The following is a 12,516-nucleotide window of genomic DNA, read 5'->3' as shown; positions in this document are numbered from 1 at the left end:
TAAAAATACAATTAAAATGTTTAACTTATATTTACATTTGTTGAAATCACATATAGCATAACTTCTTACGTGCGTACAAAGTACACATTCTTTTTTTAAATAATTGATAATTTCGGTCGATAATTGGGACATAATACAAAATATTGACGATGAATGGCGATTTTATTGTCAATCTTTTGCAGAAAATATTCAAAAAGAATCTGATGTAGACAAGTACTTGTATAAAGTTGGTTCATTAACAGTTAATGCACTATTAAGTGCACTGTTAGTTATTAAAGCTGATAGTGCAGCAGTGCAGAAATTCAAAAATCGTTCACATTTTATTTTAGATATCCTTGTTTGTCCACGTTGAAATACGACCTGTGCACGAGAGAATATTTTCTAAGGTCAATGAAATAAAAGCTAAAATACGTAATAAATTATGTACCCAAACAGTAATTGGATTACCTAGTGTTATAGCAAGTGAAGGAGTAAAAGAATGTTACTCCTTTCAAACAGACAAGAAAATGATTATTTTAATCAGATAAATTCTTCATCTTCACAAGATGAGAATGAGGAAATTGTATTTGAAAGCGTTCCAGACCCAGATGTAAATTAGTTTTTATTACATCATAGGTACCTACACACCTATATTTTGTTACATTTTTTTTGAATTAACAAGTTGAATAAAATAACTTTTTTCTTAATGTACTTTTATTACCTTAAGTTTTAACAAAATTTTGCAAAAATTTGAACATGATTTTTGGCAAAATCTAATAATTTTTAGCGGCGGCCATAATTTCATATTGTGACATTGGCAACACGGCAACACTAAAACACTGACAGACTGAGCGAGCAGTCAAAATATTTGGTTATGTTGACGACTTTTTGGTTTTGCAGTTTGAAATTAATTGCACACATTTATTTTTATCTTCACATTTTGTGAAGAAAGAAAGGCGTAGAAATTAAATTAAGTGATGAATATTACTAGATTTATAGGCTATAATGTAATTTTAAAACCTGCAACGGTGAGTATGATAATATTAAATACCTCCAAAATAAATTTTATACCTGCCAATCATAAGAATTCTTTAAATTTTGTTGAAGTTTGCTACTATAGAACATTTCTTTTGATATTTAGTATTGTTGGAAAAGCTTATTTAAGTGAAAAAATTTAAAGATTAATTTCATACTATATTATTATTAATAACTATGCTTCAGATTTGATTAAATAATTGGTCAATGGTATTTTGTTGCTTCCAAATGTTCTGAGTCACTACATTTTTGTCTATTAACTTTCAGGTCGCAAAACTACAAAACAATGGGTTAAAAATATGTTCAAATTCAAAATTACTAAGTAACAAAGAGACCTCTTACTTAAGACAGAGTCATGTCAAGTTTGTTTCTACATATGAGGTAAAAAATGAGCAAAAAGGTGAGAGTTTTCTCAAGAAAGCTTTGAAGAAGATTCCTTTTATTAATGTTGATCGAGTGGTAAGTTTTTTTATTCAATTGTAACTGTTTTTTGAGTGTATCATCATTATCAACGGCCTTCCTATTGCCTTTCATGTTTGTGAGTCCTGTGCCACAATTCCTCTTTTCTCCAGATCCTCTGACTGAATTTTTCCACCTTTTTCTAGGCCATCATATTTGGTCCCCTTGGTCTTTCCCAAAATATATTGTTTATAAGGCGATTGTTATTACTGCGTATCATATGTCCTGTCCATCTTAATCTAAGTATTGGCCTTTTTATATATGTCACTAGATTTTCTATTCCAAAAAGACTCTAACTCATTGTGTCTGTGCCTTCATTTGTTGACACGCTATCTCTGCAAGGGCCATATCGTCGGCCTCATATGAAAAGTGCCTAAGTCCCAAAATAAGAAAAAATGAAATTTTTGCGCCATCTGATTAATATTTATGGTATGCATGCATAGCAAGACAAAAAAGTCACTAGATGAAGCTCGAACACAAAAAAAGAATTCTACCCAACTCCACAGCGTTGGGTGAATCACATGAAACTTGCCAAAGTCCATCATTGTCATTGAGGTTAGATGTACTTTTGCTGCGCTGCTGTGTTATATCTTCAAGAAAAGTATTATAAGCTAACAGCTAACATATTTTCTTGGAAATAGTGTAAACTTATTGAAGGTAAGTTCAATTTGATCATATTATTATAGTTTTTGTGTTAACTACATTTAAGTAGCATTATTATCCTTAAAACCCCACATTTGTTTTTCTTGTGGGACTTAAGCATTTTTCACAGTTTATTTTTGGCGAAACAGATATTTCTTCATGATTTTCGTTATTAAATGTGCCTAACTCCAAAATTTTTCCTTATTTCAGAAATGAAAGTTGCCTAACTCCCCTTTTAAAGTAATATTTTAAAAATAGATCTATCTTTATCAGAAAGCTGACGGACACTATATTCTAAGTAACTGTGTCAAATAAGATAAAGTTTTAAGTCAAAATCATTCTTTAATTCAGTTTTTTTCGTCTCCTGTAAAATTTGTTAATTTGGACTTTTCATATGAGGCTGACGATATACAGTAGAGCATCGATTATCTGAACTAATTGGGGGACACAGGTGTTCGGAAAACCGATTTGTTCGGATAATCGAACTACAATATATTGATACATATTTATAGTCATACATATTTATCCACAAGTGAGTAAAAGCCATATTTATATACCTACATATTTATTTATATCTTGATAATGACAACTAGCACCTAAACAAAAAAGTGCAGTCTTTGCAACAACATAATTATTTTTGGATACAATATTGAAGAAAATTGAAGATATTTTAAGCGTCAATTACTAACGCTTGCTCGGTATTTGAGTGCGGGACGTGGGAGTCGATAGTTCGAATAAGCGGTTGTTCGGTTGATCGACGTTTGGATAATCGACGCTCTACTGTATTACTCTAAGGATTTTACATTCCCAATTATGAAGCAATTTATTTCTCTTTCTGATAGCATCCATGTTTTGCTTTCATAATTATACAGGGTGTCCCGAAAAGATTGGTCATAAATTATACCACACATTCTGGGGTCAAAAATAGTTCGAATGAACCTAACTTACCTTTGTACAAATGTGATCATAAAAAAAGTTACATCCCTTTGAAGTTACAAAATGAAAATCGATTTTTTTCAATATATCGAAAACTATTAGAGATTTTTTATTGAAAATGCACATGTATCATTCCTATGGCAGGAACATATTAAAACAAAATTATAGTGAAATTTGTCCACCCCATAAAAATTTTATGGGGGTTTGGTTCCTTTAAACCTCCCCAAACTTTTGTGTACGTTCCAATTAATTCATTATTGGGGTACCATTAGTTAAACACAACGTTTTTAAAACTTTTTTGCCTCTCAGTATTTTTTCGATAAGCCAGTTTTTATCGAGATGCAGCTTCTTTTTTAATATATTTACATACAAATTTTATGGGGGTTTTGTTCCTTTAAACCCCCCAAATCAAAAAGATTCAAAGATTCAAAAATTTATTGACTACGTTTACAAAAAAAATTTTTGAATTGTAGCAAGTCAATTTGATATATATAAAATACATCAGATAATGTGTACATATATACAATATAACATATAGAAATATAATTACATTCACGCACATTTACAAAATATGACATCGGAAAACATAGTGAGTAATATTCATGTCCATGATACTGCTTTAAAATGATCGAAATATTCACTAACAGAGTAAAAAGCAAATCTCAGTAGATATTTTTTCAGAATGACTTTAAATTTATTGATTGTAAGGTTTTTAAAATCTATAGGTAGGACATTATATATGTTAAAATCAATTGAGTTTTTTTGTGATTTACTCAAACGATATTTGACTGTTCTGATATTATTTGCACCTCTTGTGCTGTAATTATGCAAGTCAGACTGTTTAACTAAAGTATCTGCAGTTTTGTGTGTTTCCACGAGAACATTGTATAGCCATAGTGTTGGCAAGGGCATTATTTTATATTTAATAAATAATGGTTTGCAAGATAAATGTATGTGTACGTTCCAATTAAACTATTATTGTGGTACCATTAGTTAAACACAGTGTTTTTATAAAATTTTTGCCTCTTAGTCTTTTTTTTTGATAAGTCACCTTTTATCGAGATGTAGCTTCTTTTTTAAAATACACCTAAAAGTGTAAATTATAAATACATTTTCAGATTATTAACAGGTGTCTATAATTGTACTTAACCATATGCAAATATGTGGTAGATTCGAAAAATATTCACAATATCTCGATAAACACTAGCTTATCGAAAAAGTACTAAGAGTCAAAAAAGTTTTAAAAACATTGTGTTTAACTAATGGTGCCACAATAATAATTTAATTGGAACGTACACAAAATTTTGGGGGGGTTTAATGGAACAAAACCCCCATAAAATTTTTATGGGGTGCACAAATTTCATTTTAATTTTTTTTTAAGATGTAGCTGCCATAAGAATGCCACATGTCCATTTTCAATAAAAAATCTTTAAGAGTTTTCGATATATGAAAAAAAATCGATTTTCATTTTGTAACTTTAAAGGGCTGTAACTTTTTTTGTGTGCACTATTGTATATAGGTAAGTGAGGTTCAATCAACCTATTTTTATCCCCAGAATCTATGGTATAATTTATGACCAATCTTTTCAGGACACCCTGTATATTATATGACTGCTGGCCACATTATGGTCCTACATAGTCGGATTTTTGCACTGTAAAAACTGTAAGTGTCACCCCCAAAGTAAAAGCAACCAATGGTACAAGTTCAAACTTTGAAGTAGACATTAAGTAGAATATAAAACCACATTTTCATGCAATTCGGAGTTGACTCTGAAAATTACACTCCAAAACAGTCATTTACTGGGCTATTGTTTATTTGTCCCGATCTACAACCCTAAATCCCGATTTGTTTTTGCTTATGTAACGATTAAAAACAAATCGGACCTGGCAACACTATCTTAGACCCATATTTATTGCAGCTTCTACAAAGCTGGAGAAAATATCTTTAACTTCTAATATTGATTGTGCTACTGTATCTATGTCATTGGCAAAGGCAAGTACAATATTTGCTCCCTGAGTTGTCTTATGTCTTTGATTTTTGGATAAATTTTTCACATTACATATTTTAAGGCCAGGTTAAACTAAATGAGTTACTTACACATATTTGTGGTATGTGGTACCACAGCTAGTTTCTTAGGTATGCCCAGCCAACCATTGCATTCCATATTGTTACACAATTAATTGAATCATAAGCCTTTTTGAAATCATCTTCATCATGGCATCTACACTCCTAGCGGAGTGATTGCCGCCCTCCTGGAGCTCTTCCGATTCGATTGTCGCGGTGAATTAATCCGCATTAACATTTTGGTTTTACAATTCGTTGTGTGACTTGGCATCTTCTACAATTTTTCTCCATTCGTTCCTGTTTTTGCTTATGGTTACCTAATCTCTGCCTCCCATCTTCTTAAGGTCCTCGACTATCTGGTTCTCCTATCTAGTTTTGGGTCTTCCTCGTGGTCTGCCTGGTACAGGTCTCCATTTAGAAATTTTCTTGATGACGGATTCTGGATTTCTCCTTTCTATATGTCCCATCCATCTGAGTCTCTGTGCCTTGATAAATCTGACGATGTCTTCTCCTTTCAGAAGTCCTCTTCTTCATGGTTCATGAGTTTTCTAAATTCATTATTACCTAATAGTCCAGGGCGCATCTGTTTTGAGATGGACATTGAGAGGTGACTCAATTTTTTTTGCAGAAATTGCTTGAAAATAAATCAGATAATAATATTTGAGTTATCCTCCCTCTCAAAAAGGTCCGGAACATTGTTTAAATAATCAAAATGTCAAAAAATGAAGGAAAAATTCGATTTTTGTCTTCGTTTTTTGATTATAACTTTAAAAGTATTCATTTTCGAGAAAAGTTGTACTAACATCAAAGTTGTGTAATTAAATTTCCTACAATATAGAATTGGTTACAAATTTAAAAAATAGTCACCCTAGTTGCAAAATAGCAATAATTGCGAAAAAACCATACAAAAACAAGTATTCGCATTTTACGTTTTTCAACCACTTAGGACCTTCACATTTTACCCAGAAAAACCTTATGATACAGTAAAACAATACTATAAATTTAATTAGGATCGGTTCAATAGATTTTGCAAAATAAATTTTGCAATACAGCTTTCGCAAAAAACATTCATTTTTTCAAAATGTTACAGGACTGAAAATAAAGCAGATAGCAAGTTGAAATTTTTTTGCTTATAGAAGTGTACTGTACCTTTCATTTGCAATTTACAAAATTAAAACCGACTAATTACCACGGCGTCAGAAAATTTTTTAAATAAACATTAGTTTTTGGTGCTACGCGCAGGACAGCGGTGTTCGATTCACACAAGTTGATTTCCACCAAAATTTTTTCCAATCTTTATCTAATATATTATTTTCTTACTCTATATTTTGTTGGATTTTAATATTTTAATTCCACAAAAATCAACTAATTTTATTATTGTTTGTGAGATATTGTTTAAACAATTGCATATTATGTTTAAAAATAATAAACTTTTATTCTCTTAGTTAAAATATATGAACAAAGAAAGTTTTTGCTATTTAAAGTGTTATTTTAAAGGATAGAGTATGTGTTTTTATTTTGCAATAAACAAATTTATTTATTTATATCGAAATGTAATAAAAATTACAATGTATCAATCATTATCAAAGGTCATTGGAATGTCCAATCAGAGCAAACTATCCGCTGTCCTGCGCGAGCACCAATATTTAATGTTTAATTAAGAAAATTCCTGACGCCGTGGTCTTAATCGATTTAAATTTTGCAAAATTGCAAATGAAATGGACAGTACACTTCTATACGCAAAAAAAATTCAACTTGCTATCAGCTTTATTTTCAGTCCTGTAACATTTTGAAAAAATGAATTTTTTTTTGCGAAAGCTGGATTGCAAAATCTATCAAACCGATCTTAACGAAATTTACAATATTGTTTTACTGTATCATAAAGTTTTTCTGGGTGAAATATGAAGGTCCTAAGTGAAGCATAAATGGTTGAAAAACGTAAAATGCGAATACTTGTTTTTGTATGATTTTTTCGCAAGTATTGCTATTTTGCAACAAGGGTGACTATTTTTTAAATTTGTAACCAACTCTATATTGTAGGAAATTTAATTACGCAACTTTTATGTCAGTACAACTTTTCCGGAAATGAATACTTTTAAAGTTATAATAAAAAAACTAAGAAAAAAATCGAATTTTTCCTTCATTTTTTGACATTTTGATTATTTAAACAATGTTCCGGACCTTTTTGAGAGGGAGGATAACTCAAATTTTATTTTGATTTATTTTCAAGCAATTTCTGCAAAAAAATTTAAGTCACCTCTCAATGTCTAAATGTACTAATATTTTTACAGATGCGCCCTGGTCTATAAGTTTAGTGGGCCTGCTATCCTCTGAATTATTTTCCTCTCTAGGATCCTCAATCTTTCTTCCTCTTTCTGGGTCAGACACATTACTTCAGCACCATATGTGATTACTGGTCTAATTGCTGCTTTGTAAATTTTCAGTTTAGTATTCTGAGTAAGCTTCTTATCTTTGAGGCAGTAGGCTCTGTTTCCTGCCTGGATTCTTTCACTGATTACAATGCTTCTATCATTAGTTACATTAACTCAGACTCCAAGATATTTAAAGTGTTCTACCTTTTCAAACTCATATTCACCAATATTTAAACTTTTCACATTAACTGGATTTTTTTCTTGAGCATATTAGGTATTTTGTTTTGTTTTGATTTATTTCTAAACCCCTTTTGGATGCTTCCTTGCATAACTTCGTAAATTCTTCCTTTAAAACGGTTCAGGTTTCTGCTAATGGGAGAAATACTACGAAGAGTTATTTAAGGCGAGAGAAAGTTCTCTCGAATATACAGAGGATACAGACCTTGATGATGAAAGCGAAATCGAAAACCGTCATATGAGGACTTTTTACGTGTGATAAGAAATCTAAAACAAAAGAAAGCAGCAGGCCCAGATGAAATCCCAAACGAGCTAATAAAACGAGGCAGAGAAGAACTACAACGGAAAATATACGAGCTAATAATAAGGATTTGGGAAGAAGAAAGAATGTCCGAAGAATGGAAAACTGGATGGATATTTCCGATTGTAAAGAAAGGGGACACTACAAAATGCAACAACTATAGAGGAGTAACACTGTTAAACAGCTGCTACAAAATATTGACAGCACTAATCAGACAAAAACTCTCAAAACACATTGAAACTAAAATAGGAGACTACCAGCACTGATTTAGAGAGGGAAGGTCAACAATAGACGCATTTCACATAATCAATTGAGAAATGTTACGAACATGATATCGACTTACACATCCTTTTCATAGATTTCAAGCAAGCCTTTGACAGCTTAACAAGACCTCTACCTAATAGAAGACAGGAAAAACCTAGATATACCAATGAAACTTATAAAACTTACGAAAATGACAATGGAAGGATCGACTGCAGCAATAATTACAGATAACGGTATCACCAAAAATATAGAAATAGCAAGTGGAGTACGACAAGGTGATTCTCTATCAACGTCATTATTTAATGTCGCAATAGAAGGAACAATAAGAGCTACAGAAATAAAAGGTACAATTATAACATTGATGTCGCAACTTGTGGCGTATGCTGACGACATTTGAAATCTATAAAGATCTGATATATGTCTTGATTATACTAACAATACTTTTCAAGCATTTATCTAATAGTAACTAAATATCTGATCAATTGTCAATCGTCTGGGTCTGAAACCACACTGATAGTCACCAACTATTCCTTCGGCATATGGTAGTAATCTTTGTAGTAATACCGAAGTCAGTATTTTATAATATAGTATCTCTATAGTTCATACTTTTTAAACGTATCATCCCTTATTTTTATTTTAGAAAATTAAAGGTAGGGGGTACATCTTGTATGAAGAAATAGCAGATAAAATTGATTATCTTGAATTTTTTAAAGAATTTGAATTGTTAGATACTTTTTACTCATGGTTCACAGTAACTGAGTTACATATTTGGATGTTGAGTCTAAGGGCTATGGCAGAAGGTGAAAATGGGAAAGATCTAAGGAATGCTATCGTAGAAGCTTTGTGGACTGATGTTGCACAAAGGGTTAAAAGATTAGGGGTAAGTTATTATGATAAAATGCTTTTTTTATTTTCACTTGAATTTCAGTAAGTTATACATCACAAAAACAACTACGAGTCCTAACAACTAAATGTTCAGACAAACGAAAATTTATTGAAAACGTTCATCTTCACAATCTTGCTTATTAAATTAAAGAACTTGATCAACAATACATTGAAGTCTATTATTAATAATATAGAAATGAAATATCTAAGAAGAATAATGGGAGTGACAAGAAGGGATAGAGTTAAGAATATAAAAATAAGAGAAGAATTAGAAATAGAACCATTAGAATCTTATATAGAAGAAAGACAGCTGGGTTAGTGGGGACACCTACAAAGAATGAGTGATAATATACCTGTTAAAAGAATCTGGGAAAGTAGGAATATAGAAAGGAAAAAACGTGGTAGACCAAGAAGGCGGTGGAATGCAGTACCTAATAATAGATATTTTGGAAAAGAGGGGAACAACATGGAACGATGCCAACAAATTAATAGAGAATAGAAAGATATGGAAGAAATTTGCGAAGAACAAAAAATAATGAAAGAATCAGAAACAGATCCCTACAACTCAGGGTGGAAGGGAGCTATCACACGACCCCTGTTCTTATTTAAAAAAATCATCGATTGCGTCATCTCGCCCAGATGGATGACGTTCCTAGTATGATATATATGCCAAAAAATTATAATTTAAAAATAAAAATCGACCTGATTCGTAATTTATCTCCAGAGTCGCCCATTCTCGAGAAAATGAATTTATTCCAACTCAAAAGTCCTCACTGTACCTATAACTTCAGAGGCTTGTATCTTAAAACCATGATTTTTGGAGCTACGCGCCCATTGAGTCTTTTGTTCTACACACCAAGGACTACCAGAACCCAAAGTTTCAGAGCATTTGACAGAGAGCCAGTTCCCATAAGATTTCTGCGGGGTCCTTTTTGTTTCTGCGAACATTTATTTGTTCTCTCATAGTATAGGTTATTGTATTGATATTTCTCTTTTGTAGTCAGGTAGTCCATCTATGTTAAGAAACCAAATAGTAGAATTATCTGAGCAAATGCAAGCTGCATTCATATCCTATGATGAAGGTATTCAATCTGATGATATAGTCTTAGCCGGAGCTATATGGAGAAGATTTTATAAGATGGAACATGCAGACCCCTCTAACCTAGATAAACTTGTGAAACACATAAGAAAACAGGTAAATGGAATGCTTCCCACAACACTACCAATTTATTTAACACACTGTTTGATGAGTGGTTTGTCAGGACAAGGCTACGATATAAAACATTAGTTTTTTAAAAATAAATAATCTACATACTGGAGATTTTCAGTACCTTTCGTAAAAATGAATACCCACATTTTACATTATACACACGTGGACAAAGTTATTGCATATTTTGAAATTAACTTGTGAAATAAAATTTTTTGTGCTGTCCACAGTGTCATAGAAATAGGATTTATTTTCCGAATGTGATGTTTTGAATTTATATATATATGTATATATATATATATATATATATATATATATATATATATATATATATATATATATATTGCATTTGCGTCCCTCGTGGCTTCTGTATAGTTTTGACTCTTCGTGACTTCCGATCAATATACAGCGTGTATATTAACAAGAATGATTCCATACAGTTAGCGCTCGCTTTGGCATCCGTTATACTGGCAACAATGTACTTATAATATCAAGTAAAATATTTAACCTTGGTCGTGTTTACGTGAGAATTTAGTTGAAGAACCCAGACAAATTCTATTTATAACTTTTGCCAACTAGGTGGTTTGCTCGGATATACAATAAAGATTTGCTGTAAATTCTTTGTTTTCGTTTTATACTCTTAAATCAGGTTAGAAAAACTTATTTCTTGGGTGTAGTTATGAATAATGTATTTTCTAGACTTTAAAATTTTCTATTTTAGTTCGATGGAAGATTATGGATTTCGGAAGATTTCGATGGAATAAGTTATAATGTAATATACCTAATACCACTATATACCCTTGACAAATGTTTTTTTTTTAGTTAATAATTAGGGTAATTTCCACATATTAATATATTTTTCAAATTGGGCTCTGTACCGCCATTCTTTATTATATTACGAATACGTGTGCCAAATATCTCGAAAAAATATTCAAAATTGGAGCCGCAATCTTGGAACGCGTTTTGGCTACTTGTTGATCGCTACTGTATCACCTTAATGTATTATATGATTATATAATGAGTGCATATTGTGCCTTTACTATCCTTTTTTCTACAACTGCTCTACTAGCGCCTTTTTCCATGATCGATCCCAGATATGTAAAGTTGTCTACATACCTCCTGTATTTGTCTTCCTTGTATTTTAATTTTAGTTTCTTGGTTGCTGTTTTTTTTTAAGTTTGGTTTTTTTGTCTTTATCTTCAGGCCCATTATCTTGGGAGTATTTTGCAAGCTTGTCGATCTTCTTTTGCTTATGGCTGCTATGTTCGATTAGGGGACAAATGTCATCTGCGAACTACAAATCGTCCAACTAGTTATGCAATTTCCATCTAATACCTGTTTTATTATCGCTTATTTTCTGCATGATTCAGTCCGCTTTTATTATAAATATTGTCGGGGATAGCACACATTTTTGTTTAACTCCGCTTTGTATAGCTATATCTACTACCATTTTTCCCGCATGTTCTAGTCTGGCTCTATATTTCCTGTAAAATAGTCTGATTAAGTTGATTTATTTTATCGGTAGTCCATATAGTTTTAGAATCTTCCACATTTGTTCTCTGTTTATACCATCGAAGGCCTTTTCAAAGTCAAAGTGAAAGTAAACATGTTTATATTTTTTTGCCATTCACCAGCTTGTTCCAAGATAATTATAGAGTACAAGAGATACAGAGGTACAGGGACAAGATACAGAGGTAGGTACAGATATAATACAAATGTGGTCGATAGTGGAGCGTTTTGCGCGAAAACCTTCTTGGTTGTTTCTTAGTCTTAGTTTCTTGTCTATTTCTGGCTTCAGTCTATTCAATATGATATTTGACATTATTTTGAATGTGGCACTTAGCAGTGTTATTTCTCGCCAATTCTCGCATTTATTTAAATCGCCCTTTTTTGGTATCTTAATGGTTAAACCCACGTTCCATTTCTGTGGGAGCTCCTGGTCGGCCCATATCTTGTTAAAGAATTTGTGTAACATTTGTACTGATTCGTTTGGGTCCGCCTTTATTAAATCTATCGGTAGTTTGTCGCTTTCAGCGGCTTTGCCATTTTTTTAGTTGATTCAGTGTGTTTTGTATTTCTTCTTTGGTAATTTCAACTGTTCTAATGTTTATTTCCTGTATTACATTATCTCCGTC

The 12,516-nt window shown here is 31.8% G+C and overlaps 1 protein-coding gene across 1 annotated transcript in view; it reads left to right on the top strand.

The window, feature by feature from the left end:
• The first annotated feature begins 794 nt into the window (after nucleotides 1-794).
• The window catches only part of LOC114334530 (ubiquinol-cytochrome-c reductase complex assembly factor 1), a 30,762-nt gene continuing 19,040 nt past the window's right edge, over nucleotides 795-12,516 (top strand). The window contains exons 1-4 of the mRNA XM_028284593.1: nucleotides 795-1,007; nucleotides 1,282-1,473; nucleotides 8,930-9,169; nucleotides 10,175-10,369. Coding sequence (XP_028140394.1) covers nucleotides 957-1,007; nucleotides 1,282-1,473; nucleotides 8,930-9,169; nucleotides 10,175-10,369 — 678 coding nt within the window. The 5' untranslated portion in view covers nucleotides 795-956. The remainder of the gene's footprint in view (nucleotides 1,008-1,281; nucleotides 1,474-8,929; nucleotides 9,170-10,174; nucleotides 10,370-12,516) is intronic.

This window comes from Diabrotica virgifera, chromosome 8 (genome assembly GCF_917563875.1).
Source record: "Diabrotica virgifera virgifera chromosome 8, PGI_DIABVI_V3a".
Taxonomy (NCBI): Eukaryota; Metazoa; Arthropoda; class Insecta; order Coleoptera; family Chrysomelidae; genus Diabrotica; species Diabrotica virgifera.
The sequence above is the reverse complement of the archived record's forward strand: the minus strand, read 5'-3'. Positions and strand labels throughout refer to the sequence as shown.